This window comes from Perissodus microlepis, chromosome 3 (assembly GCF_051167445.1).
Source record: "Perissodus microlepis isolate ML-2025 ecotype Zambia chromosome 3, ASM5116744v1, whole genome shotgun sequence".
NCBI classification, from domain to species: domain Eukaryota; kingdom Metazoa; phylum Chordata; class Actinopteri; order Cichliformes; family Cichlidae; genus Perissodus; species Perissodus microlepis.
The window spans coordinates 42,803,583-42,816,916 of NC_140463.1; the positions used below are offsets into that span (position 1 = coordinate 42,803,583).

The 13,334-nt window shown below is 40.6% G+C and overlaps 1 protein-coding gene across 1 annotated transcript in view; it reads left to right on the forward strand.

The window, feature by feature from the left end:
- Positions 1–13,079, forward strand: part of fgf11a (fibroblast growth factor 11a) — a 97,593-nt gene extending 84,514 nt beyond the window's left edge. Inside the window, exons 5-6 of the mRNA XM_084924541.1 lie at positions 2,769–2,967; positions 4,844–13,079. Of these exons, the coding sequence (XP_084780667.1) occupies positions 2,769–2,967; positions 4,844–4,986 (342 nt within the window). The 3' untranslated portion in view covers positions 4,987–13,079. The remainder of the gene's footprint in view (positions 1–2,768; positions 2,968–4,843) is intronic.
- Positions 13,080–13,334: the final 255 nt, after the last annotated feature.

A 13,334-nucleotide genomic window follows, 5' to 3' on the forward strand; every position in this document is an offset into this window, starting at 1 on the left:
ATTTAAAATGTAGGGGAAAGTAGCCCTGATATCTGGTTTGCTGCTGACATGACACATGCTTAACAGAAAAGTCCTAATGATCTCACACATATAACTGCACCATTAAGTTACAGTGAAGGTTTACCTCAAAGCAAACTTAAAATAGTTCGAGTAAAGGTCAAAATTTGAAACAGCTAAAATATCCACAAACCACCAAAACAATCTCTTTTCATATACAATTAAAACACTTATATTCCCTGGTGTGGTTATACTGTACTGTATGGTTTCAACAGAGTCATGAGTCACTCTTGTATGCTTTTCATACAAGTTTCACACGAGACAGATACAAACTTCATAAGATTTATATATATCTTTTCCATATGGGTAGCAGCGGTCCCCAACCCCCGGGGCCGGTCCGTGAGTCGTTTGGTACCAGGCCACGAGAGTAGAGCCTCGGGTGTGAAATTTATAGTTTTTTCCCGTGTTGCAGTTGTGTCTTATTTTGAAAGAAATAATTATGTGTTACAGAGATTAATTAAGGGGCAGAGAGGAGGATGTTACTCTCAATGTTGTTGGCAGATTTCAGGAGGACGCTGCTAATAAAGTTACACAATTACACAGTGAATTTGCGTTTATTATTATATAATAAATACCACAGTTTTTGTCTTGGGCGTATCATTTTATTTTGTTGTATTTATCTGCAACACCTTAAAGGCCGGTCCATGAAAATATTGTCTTACATTAAACTGGTCCGTGGTGCTTAAAAGGTTGGGGACCGCTGAACTATAGTGATGCCATGAGAATAAAGGCGTGTTAATTGTACGTGAAGAGAGAGGGCCTTGGAGCTGTTTTATGTTTTACGTGATATAAAATGCACCACCAATCCAAGTGCTCCTTTTAAAACAGTTTAAAAATGACATTTGTTAGAAAGCTGTAGGGAGCACTGCTCACACACTGGTCGCTCAAAATGATTTAGAACTTTTTGGAAGTGGAAAGAGTGTCAGAGAGCCAATGAGTGAGGACTGCTTTGATGCACCGGAGGTCATCATATATCTTCAAATGTAGATGTGCCTGCACATGATGGCACTCTGGAGCAGTTCAAGTCATTTCCATCAAACGTTCTCCCCTGAGGAAACTGAGGACTTCACAGTAGGACATGGTCCTGGTTGGAAACTGTGATGTGGGCCAGTTCCACTTTTCAAAAAATTTAATAAATGGGGTGTCCCAAGAAAATGAAAAAGTAAAGCAGAAGAGTGTCTATGTGAAAATTATACCAGGAAATGACATTGACAGGAGTGCAAGAACGCTGGGTATTAGAATACAGTCAGTTTATACATCTGTGTTCACAACCCTGCAATAAAGTCTTTAAAGATCCTGCACAGAAAAAATGTCAAAACAGCAGAGCTGATGAAACATCCACTGAAAACTATAACAAGTTAAAATAAGCCAGGGTTATCTTTAAAATCCTTAAAGCACACAATTTAATGCAATGTGATTACTTTGTGTTACTTCTCCTAATCATGTGACCTTTTGTAGCCTGCAAAATAACAGAGCCAGCTCTATCACAGAAAAGGTGCTGCATCTTACCACACTTGCTTACTTTTGAGGATCTCCTAAGTTTGCTTATCTGTTTCAGGTTCAGTTTAATTCGCATAATTAATCAATTAATGGTCTTGAGCATGCATGTCTGATGATGGTGGTGGTGGGGTGGTAATGAGCTGCTGATCAGCTTTAAAGTTACCTTACAATCCTTTAAAGTTCCTACACACACACACACACACACAGCACAGAGAAGATGAGACACATCACACTGCAGCGAAAACGCAGTTAATGATAGCAATCTGATTACACCTTCAGAGACACTGCAGACCTTTGGATTTCACTCTGTGCTAATAGAGCTAAGGTAATGGGTGGGCAGGGGAATGAATGGCTGTCTAAGTGAATGGATGTGTAATTAAAGAATGGGCGATACAGTCGATGTAATTAGCTTGTTTATGTGTGGTACAATGGATATGGGCAGGCGTGAGGATCTGGGCCTGGAATGGCAGACGGAGAGAGGGAGACGAGATAGGAGACGGCGAGGAGGGGCGAGAGTGGGAAGGAGAGAAAGAGAGGGAGCAAACTCCTTATTCAGGCCTTTTCTGCTCACCCGTCACATCAAGGCTCGAAATCAATCCTGCAAATTGGTTTGTTCCTCGACAAGGTTACCAAATGACGGAGGGATGGAGAGAATGAAGTGGAGAAGGAGACACGGAATATGAGATAGAGAAGGAATATGTGAGAGCTGTAACCAGAGATTGTGGGGAGGACGATGAAGGGGAGGAGGGTGGGGATGTCCCGCTGTTGACGTATTGCCTAATGCGGGGGCTCTGTGTGTGTCTGTGTGTGTGTGTGCGTGTGTGTGTGTGAGCTGAAGGCCAACAGCGAGGTCATTAAACTATGAAGGAGGTGAAGGATTGTGTTGATTGTTGTTTGTTACAGGTAAACCGTAGAGTTATGACCTGCTGGCTCACAAAACACTTTGTCCGTGTGGCAAAGAGGCATGTACATGTTGGGACTGAGTTTGTCTGTGTGTGTGTGTTTGTGTGTCTGTGTGCATGCCACAGATGTTGCTGTAAACCTGTCACAATGAAATGTGGAACCCATTTCCTCCCATTCCCAGCTGAGCCAGTGGAACCGGAGAGTAAATATATAAATAATAGAACAGATAAAAAATGATGCAATCTCCAAATGTGTTATTCTTCTCCATTGACCTGACGTGTCTTTTTGTGTGTGTGTGTTGCTTACAGGAACACTTTACACCTGAGTGTAAGTTTAAGGAGTGTGTGTTTGAGAACTACTACGTCACCTACTCGTCCATCCTGTACAGACAGACCCAGTCAGGGCGGGCTTGGTACATCGGCATCAACCGGGACGGCCAAGTAATGAAGGGGAACCGCGTCAAGAAGACGAAGGGAGCTGCTCACTTCCTGCCCAAGCTTATTGAAGGTAAGCTTGTACGGTATGTACATGTAAAGCATGTTGCTCTCTATCATAAAACAATAAAAATTTCAATTTCAACAAGGGGGCAAAGAAAAAGATCCAAAATAAAAAGACAAAAGGTCATAGAGAAAGAAAACCAAGGATAACACAAAAAATAGCAACTGTAACAAAGGAAGCAAGGAATTTCATCAGTCCAGGAAACTTTTTACTTTCCTTAACCTTCATGCAGGATATGAAAATAATAAAGATACAGGATAAGTTATAGAGATTAAAAGTTACATTAAAATGATCAACGTGATCACTTCACGTTGATCATTTTTCAAACCCCCGTGAATAAAGTAACACTCATAATCTACTTATGACCTCAATCCATTGTTGAACACATCAGCATGTCAGGAAATTACTATATCATGATAATCTGAGTCACAAATGTGAATCATGTCTTTTCTGTAAATGAGTTTTAGTGCAGAACATTAGATGCATGTACTGAGATCATATCATCACTTATTAGAGAACATGCCGCTGAAACTTGTTATCATCCCTTTCTTCTCTTTTATGCTTTATGAGTAGAATTTATAACAACAACAATAAAAACCTGCAACGTTTTTCAAAAGCCATTTAATAGTGCATGATATTTCCTCGTTGCCCGGCACAGAACAGGTGCTGCACCTGCGGATAGTGAGCATGGATCAGTGCACACTCAGCGATGGTGGGGTTTATAACCCATGCCCACTAAGGCTAGCTGGTTTGGAAAAGTTTTATTTACTTTGCTTTATTTGATGATTTTCAGTGTTTATTTACTCCTGATTTTCTAACTGTTGTTGTGTAGTCTATATTTTGTATAACCTGTACAGCACTGTGGTCAGCTGAGATTGTTTTGAATGTGCTATGCTGTAGAAATAAACTTTGACTTGATTTGACCTAAGACAGTGCAACCTACAAGGAAAAACACCAGCAGAAGTGGCAAAAATGAATAATAGAGGCTCCATTGCTCCTTTTCTATTATGTTATAATGTACACTCCCTAAGCCTGGATCTGGTTTCTTCCTGTTAAAAGGGAGGTTTTCCTTCCCACTGTCGCCAAATGTTTGCTCTTAAGCTAAATTTAGACTTCTGCAGGAAACCTACGTCCTAGCTGGTAACCAGAAACTGCTTTAATCCCTACACCACAACCTTCCATGCCTTTAGACTTGTTGTGGTATACGTCATCCCAGCGTGTAGTTACATTTCTCAGAAGAAGCACTCAAGGTTACGTAGAAGGTTGCAGCGTAGGGTTAAAATAGGGTTCTGGTTATGGTGTCAGTTACTCTATGCCGTATTAGTATTAGTATTAGTATAATTCACGTGTTATGGGGTAATCTGATTGTTTGTTTTTTCTCTGTATTATTGTAGGGTCTTATCGTAGGGTCTTTACTTCACGCTATAAAGGACTTTGAGGCGACTCTTACTCGACTCGATTTTCTTATTGTGATTGTGTAAATAAAATTAAATTGAATTAAAAGTAATCCATATTAGCCAGTATACTGTATATATTGAATTGAATTGAATTTTATTTGTACAGCCCCAAATCACAAAAACAGTCACCTCAAGGTGCTTTATATTGTAAAGTAGACCCTACAATAATACATACAGAGAAAAACCCAACAATCATATGACCCCCTATGAGCAAGCACTTGACAGTGGGAAGGAAAAACTCCCTTTTAACAGGAAGAAACCTCCAGCAGAACCAGGCTCAGGGAGGGGTGGGGCCATCTGCCATTACCAGTTGGGGTGAGAGAAGGAAGACAAGATAAAAGACATGCTGTGGAAGAGACTGATATAATATAATGTTTGCATTTATGTGTCCAATCTTTCACGTCTAATTTCTCTTTGTCCCTCCCCAGTGGCTATGTACAGGGAGCCCTCTCTACATGACGTTGGTGAACAGAGTCCGCCCAGAAAAACGCCCAAGACCTCCAGTGATTCGCCTGTGCTCCAGAACGGCAAGAAAGATCCTCAATCCAAAACCAAAACCTCCTCCTCCTAGCGCTCAGAGACACAGGAGAGAGGAGGGGTAGACAACACGTGGACAATGGGCACCAGCGGACACCTGAACAAGTTTGTTAGGGCTACCCTCCCCCCCACATGCTGCCTGTAATACTGATCCCATAATGCACTGGTGACAAACTGGGTAAAAAACAGAAGCAAGTCCAGGCAGAGTGGAGTTGGCCAGTGGGAGGCCCCTTTTACCTTTACAGAAGCCCATTTACACCAGCCCTCCATGTTCTTATTTAATGACCTTTATGATTAGCAGAGCCTGGGATCTAAAAGCAATAACTCCGCAAAGAGGTGAAAAGTGGCCTAACATTGTACAGCATGTCACCACAGCGTGTTCAACCAGCTGGAAGGGAAAACCCCCCCACACCCTCTAGACATCATCATTGAGATCCTTCCAGTCAACCAAATATCCAAACAAAGTCTTCCTGGGTTTAACACAAAGAGTGCGCTGGGTAAATCTGTCCCTCTGCTGCACATGCTCCACAATTGGGTTATGTTTTTAATTCCCCTATGGGGTTTAATGCTAACGTTAGCTTGACACAGAGTCATGCTAATGTGAGGCTGTCACACAGACCCTTTGGTTCTAAAGCCATCTGCTCACTCCACATCTTCAGCGTGTGCGTCAGCAACTTTGTGAGATAGCCTGAATATGTGTCAGTCCTATATGCGTGTGTGTGTGTGTGTGCGTGTGTGTGTTCCCTTCTTCCATTCACCTTTGCTACGATTTTATTAGTTTGTGACATGGACTCAATTTTCCACTCTGCGGCACAAGAAAGCCCCTCCCTCCTCTGCGGCTCTGTTAATGGAGTCTGGGACTGATCAGAATCTTTCGACCCTTAAACGAGGGGTCAAAAGCTCCCCCGGCACATTGCGTAACCGCATAACCCACACTCATTTATACACTTACATCTACACATGCATGTTTGTGGTTTGTGCAGCACATGCACACACTTTAGAGCCCAGATGTCCATGAGCATCGGCCGCTGAAAACCATCTCACACCTTAACACACTTAGCAAAGTGACACGCACGCTCGTGACTGCGCCCACTAACATGCCGACACAGTGGTGAGTGTGTGTGCAGGTTCTGGGAGATGATGAGGATATCATCAGCGAAATGGGTTGGTAATGGAGCCTGGCTGTGCGGTTTGTGATTGTGCTGCAATAGCTGTTTTCACTGTGGCCGGCCATGCATTGCACAAACCCTCAAGGGCCACACACTATCTGTGCAAATCATCTTTTGTTTCACTGCACACACACAAACACACACACACACACACACGTATATAGAAATGCCAATTTTGTATTTTTTCATCATACTCTGCCATCATGTTCAGGGGGTCTGACTCGAGATTTTGACTTAATTCTGTGTGAAATAGTCAATATTCACACATACACTGATATTCCAGTGAAAGGCTTAAACTAAGAGAACAACCTTTCATTGGATATATCACAATCAGTAATCCTTTTAATCGGATTTAATGTCAAGTGGCTGTCTTGAAACTAAAGATAAATGTGAAAATAATATATGACAGTTGGCTACACAGCGCTGTGAGTAAAGTAGTCTGAAAGTGTCTGCATTTTCTGAGTTTTAAGCTGTTTCACTAATTTGTCATACACTAAGAGTTATCTTGCATCCGTATGTGAATTACACTTCCCCAAATTTTCGAGCTGCATAGCATTGTTCAAATAAACCGTGTTTATTCCTTAGAAGACATTATGGAAAGCAGCTCTGGTGGAAAAAGCTCAGTTCCCCCTGAGCAATGTGGCAGCAACACTCAAAAAAGAAAACAAATGCTCAAAATGCTGACTTTAAGTAATTTGATTTAATGTAAGTTTCCATCTATTATTATTTTTTTATCACGTAAGTACAATGTAAAAGGTTCACTTTAATGGTCAAATGAAATTTAGTTGATTGATATACCTTCAGTTTATACCAAGGCGATCCTTATTTGAATAAAAACCTTTGATTTTAGAAAGATTTAAAAATTGTATTTTTTATTTTTAAACTTGTAGTTTTCAGGTATAAATTTGGGAGTTTCAAAAGTTACATTTTCAGAGACTTTATTTGCATGTATTCCCAGATATCAGTTTGGGAAGCAGATTGTACTTTGAAAGAGTACAATTAAATGAACTATGCCACCAAATTGCATTATGGGAAATGTAGTAACTAGTGATCTGTTTTGCTGGAAACAAAGTCAGGATTTCTTCAGCTTCTTCTGCACTGATTTTTCATATAAAGCTCCCATACTTCATACATAAATTAGTGTAGGGTACTCAGTTAAATTACTGTAACATTAACTAAAGAAACTAATGCCGGGGAATCATTTGTTAATGTAATTTTTTAACATTTTTAGAAATGAACTCTGCAGTTTTTTGGGGGTTTGGTTTTATAGTAAATCTCTCCCAGAGAGTTTGATTTTGATGCAAAGAGGAATTCAAGCCTTCTTTACTTGTCACGTCCTTACAGTTATTATTTAGAGATTATATATTGTGATCCCATGATATGACTGAGGCAAAAATAATTAAAGTTGTATGAGCATAGATGATGGTACAAGAATGATGTCTCTGAAAGAAGGAAACTTAAGCGTTTTGCCAGTGTTTATTTGTTAGCCTCTCCTGGAAAATCACTAGCATATTTAATATTTCACTCCTTTCTTTCCGGAGACCTTGTTTGGTGCATTTCCATTTGTTGTTTCCATTGAACACAAAAAGCAATCATTTTTCATATCAAACTTGCTACAATATGCCAGGCAGGGTAATTGTTTCTGCCTTATGTTTATGTACTGTGGGAAGCGAGGGAGTCCTTTGTGTTCGGGAGGTAAAGGCGAGGCGAGATTGATGATCAGGGCAGAGAGAGAGAGAGAGAGAGAGAGAGAGAGAGAGAGAGAGAGAGAGAGAAACAAAAGAAATGAGCGAGAGAAGAAGAGAAAATTTTAGGGAGGATAATTATGATGATGAGCACAACAAAAAGAGATTTAAAAGGGAATTATGCTAATGTGGACACTCTTGCCTGAAGACACACATTTACTAGCGCTTCTCCTTATGCGCGTAATCCTCTGCCCCCATGCAACCGGTGGTTGTAAATAATAATAGCTGATAACCCAATCAGGATGGATGCGAGGGTGCTGAGCAATGTAATCTTCTACCTGAGAATTGAAGAAAATTGTACCTCTGCTTTCCTGAAGGAAGGAAGGAAGGAAGGAAGGAAGGAAGGAAGGAAGGAAAGAGTAATCCAGTGAATACTTAAAGGAAAGGAAGTGGTCTGAGAGAGAGGAAATAAATAAAAGAGGGGGTGAAGGATATAAAGGAAGGTGATTCAATACATATATGATTTAAAATAATATATATTTTTTAATTTATTGTACTTAAGCTACTGTTAAAAAATCACTTTCACACTGAAGACCTTAATTAAACTGTTAAATAGACATTCAGGTTGATGTGTTTGACCAGACACCCTCCCTGGATCACACGATCCAGAACACAGTGTCTGACTATTATTCGCAGAGTAATTAGTGTTTAATTAAAAGAGGCTCCCTCCTCCCAGAACTGAAGCAAGTCTGTCTGAGACTGGATTCTCTTAGATGGAGAGAGGAGTAACTCAACAAACAGAGCTTTTGTAACATCTATATTATGTATTTTAAGGGCTGGGAAATCTGTGTTCCAATATTTTTTTTATGTATGTCTCATGACTGTTGTTTTTGGGTTTTAAAAGGAGGTTAAGGGCTAAAGTTTTAGTTTAAATAATCCTTGTGGAAGAGTTTAAGGAGCACTGATTTCGCACAGATTATTTTTTATCATATAGATAAACAAACGTTTGAAAGTGTGTTCAGACAGAGCACCACCTCACCAGGGCATTGGTGTTACGATGATAAATGACAAACTTGGCTCGAGTGTGCAAAGTTAAGCCGGTGTAGGAGTGCTTTAATCCTGCATTCTCTCTAATGGCCAGCAGGGGGCGACTTATCTGGTTGCACGAAAAAGTCAGATTCTATAAAAGCCTGTGGGACAATGACCCAAAACCTCACTCCATGACGGTCTCGTTTGCTAGTTTCAAGATTTAATCCCATGTAGAGAAAAAAAATGCTAAAGCTCAAATCAGTGGATAAGAAAAATGAAATAATCTTTTCTCAAGCATTACAAAACTAACTATAAAGCACTATTCTACAAACAAGAAAAAGCATATACCAGTTAAGGGCAAGCCGGTGCATCTCTTTATGTTTATGTGAGAGCTCAGCCATTAGCTCATCTTGCCAGGAACTATGCGGTCCCCCTTTTTCCTCTATTCTAGAATACTGTTGATATTGCTACATTCATAAAGGTAATTATAAAAGTAGCTTTTTTTAGCACTGCCTCTGTTGGCTTTTTTGCTCATGTCCTTCTGCCCACAGCTGTTTTCATTTGCTAAACCAGTCATCATCTCATCAAAAAGGTGCCCCGTGTCCTGTCTGAACACACCTCTGAGGGTAAAGTGACTGTGATGAAGTCTTGATCCACATTTTTAGGTTTGTGGTCTTTTGACAGAAAACCTTCGATACAAAGCTAAAAAGAACGTAAGAAGCAATGAAAGTGGAGATGTGTCAATATGGGAAATGTGGGGTCCTGCTAGTTTAGATCTTGTCTCGTGAGAGTGAGAATATCTTTTTAGTCCATTTGTAATCCTTTCCTGACTCTGAAATACAGAAAATCACTGGAGGGACCCTTTAATTTTCAAAATAAAAGCTGCATGAGAGCAAATGAGGAAAAAAATATTTAATTTTTATGGAGTAAGTGTAGGGCTATGAACATTTTGTGTCATGCCTCATGTCATGTCATACAGCGACTTTAAAGCCAAGCTTTTGTTAAACCAGTCCATCTTTGTCACTTCACTGACCCCACGTCAGTCAACACTGACATCTAGTGAATGATGGATTCATAGCTAACTAAACTTCTGTGTGTTTTGCATGTGTGTGTGTGTCGATTCAGCAATTAAATGCAATCCATTAGAAATGATCCATCAGCCACTTAAAGCTGCATCAGTCATCTGAGTGTCCCACTGTAAAATATGTAGACACGTTTGATTTTTATCCGACTGTTATTTAAATTCTAGGTGCAACCTGATTACTGATGTTAGTGCCCATATTTTTTAAGTAACAACTCAGATTTCCAGTTAATAATATCATCGTCATTATTGTGATTTTTTTAAGCTCAACTGAGAAGTAATCAGATTAATCCTGGAAGGTTTTATCTGTTATTTTTAGTCTATTTCAAACTATGTTGGAGATCTTAAAGAGGATGTTGCTTTGTTTGCAGTCTTATTGATTTCACTTTTGCGGTGGCAGAAAAGTAGAATTACTAAATCATTTATAGCGGGTGGAAGGTTTGTGCGGCCACACGTGTGTGCACCGGTTTGTGTGTGTGTGTGTTTTATGCTGTGTTCGTATACTCCTTCTTTTCCCTCCGTCTCTGTCCTGCGAGTCTTTTGTGAAGCCTGAAATCAGCCCGTCCGCTCTCAGCCTTTAGGCTTCACTTCAAACGACTCTGCGTAAATTACAGGATGTAAAGTTTGCCATTTCTCTCGGCGGCCGTCTCTCTGAGCACATGTTTGATTAGTGGACACCCCACTCCCCTCCCGTGGCTGAATTTACTGCTTTTAACTGGCTGATGAATGTCTCCGGATTCAGCTCTAAGCGTTAAATATCGGCCCTTTGGTGAGCTCGGCGTCACTGCTTCTTTATATATGAAAGGGATGGGAAAGGTGTGCCAGCTTGCGCCTAGATATCGAAGGGAGCTAAATGATGTCTATCTGATGCAGCTGCACCCTTCACACACACACACACACACACACACACACACACACACACACACACACACACACACACACACACACACATTCACATACGCACACACCTCTCTCCCCAGGGACTCCCTTCCCTCCCATTTCTCCCGAGTCAGGGCCCTCCCTGCTTACTGAGCGAATTACAACTGCAGTGAGAGTGAGAGGGTCATCTGGGGTTGTGAAGGACTCAGAGAGAAAGAGAGAGGCATGTGTCACATACTGTAGAGTGGCTACCTCGCGCCTCAAAGCCTCTCTTTGAAGTTCCATTTCCTCTCGGCGAGCCTTTTTTGCATACAGCTAATATGACTTCCCTTTGACCTGGAGGCAGTGTGTGTGTGTGTGTGTGTGTGTGTGTGCAGATATCCCACCTGCCAATTCTGGTAATCGTATGTAATGTTTGTGTAGCTGTTACTGAATATTTCTGTGTGTCCTTTATGTGTATCCAAGCAGAGAGAGAATAAAGTACAGAGAGCGAGAGAGAATAAATCAAGAGGCCAAATCAATAAGCATGAGTCCTTGGGCAGAAAGCAATAAACTCTTATTAACAAGGTGCAGCCACATTATCTGGGAGGGTGTGGAAAAAAGGGGAGAAATATTGATATAGAGAAAACAACTGCGTGTTTTATTAGAGCTTTTATTTTTCTAACACTTTGCCCTCTTTTGTGTGTGTGTGTGTGTGTGTGTGAGCTAGCAGAGCTGTTTAAGCGTGCGTGCGTGCGTGCATTACTTCGAGGTGGAGTCCCCTCACCACATCTGCAATGCAGCAGAAAACACAAAAAAAAGAGAAAGGGAGGAAGAGAGAGACTCACGTGCTCTGACAAAAGAGTGACGCCTTCCCCGAGTGTTTCTTTTTAATGAAAAAAAAAAAAGCTTTTAAATTTGAGAGCTGGAGTATTCAATGTCACACCCTGAGAAGCATTAATGAAACTTCAGCTATAAAAGTTTTGCATTTTTGTTGTTGCTTTCTTTTCTTTTTTTTTAAAGGCACACCCCACGATCTCTGAACACATCTGCATTGCACACACACACACACACACACACACACACACACACATCCCCCTGCATAGCCAGCGCAGATGTGGCTAAATCGGGTGACCTTTACAAGCAGATCATGGAAGGACTTCACCTCTTACAAGCTAATGCACCACCCACGCTTTAGTGGTGACTTTACTCTGTAGTGTTTCTTTACCTGTTTTCTAAAGTGTCATTTGTCAATCTAAGTACTTTGGGTGACTCTCGGTGGAATTACTGTGATTTATAATGATATGATGTGAGGTCACATGTGATCCATGTAACTCCTGGTTAGTCACATTCATGTGTGTTTGCTGATTTGATGTGGTTTTGTTGCTGTTTAAATACATATCTGTGTCTTTTACTCTCATGTTGTGGAACTAAAAAGCTAGATCTGTAAAGAATGAGAATTGTGGGGTTTCAAACCCTCTCCTTCCGATCCCCCAGAATCCACCTGTCTGTCACGTACCGCCTGACTGACCAACCTCTGACCTTCACTGTCATCTGTCCTTCAAACATGCACACGGACACATTTCACGTGTGTGTGTGTGCTTGCGTCTGTGTGTTATTCTCTGATCAATCCGTCACTCATTTTTTTTCCGTTCTGTTGGTTTTTATGGACGATCTAACTTATTGTGAGTCTTCCAGAAAGAATTTTAAGGAAATCATCTTAACATTATTTTAATGTTAGACATATTCTTGTCTTCCAAATGCAAAAAGAGTGCTTCAGTCTTCCAGCTATCAAAGCCACAATGACACTATTTTTGTATTCAAAATGGGGCAAAAAATATATCTATATATCTCTCTATATAAATATATACACGCAAATGTGGTTGGGGTGCAGTAACTCCCCCTGTTGCTGGCAAGGTGGAACAACACAACATTGAAACACCATCCAAACCCATGGATCGCTTGGAGGAAGGAGCTGAAAAGGACTACAGAGAGCCCTGGGAGTTCGGAGACTCAGACTCGTGGGCTGAGATGGAGGATCACAGACGGGCTTGACTACAAGCATGCATGCGCCAATCATTTACTGGACACCTTCAAAGAAACAGTCCTTCCCCAATATTTACTCTTTGACACCCTTTAACCCCTTGACCCTCCCCCTCTTCAACACTTCTACTATCCCAAACTCTTCTCTCTGCATTTGCTATATGATCTGTATTTATTTCTATAATAACTTACCCAAAGTCAAAGGAGACATATTATTGGATATAATTGAATAAAACAAACTAATATATTTGTATGATTGTAACACTGGTCTCTGGAGTTTTTTTCTCTTTTTAATCAGGTCTTCCGTGTCACTACATCTGCTTATTAGCTCTATGTTTGATTTATTAAAAAACATCTAAATATCTACATACATATACATTCAATACATGCAAACCAACTCAATTTAATGTCCATTTAATTAGCAAGAAGATACTTTTGGATGTGCCCTTATTTCTCAAAGTGAGGCTGCAGCGGATGGCTCCACTACAGTTTACAATATGATATAGTAACAAAATAT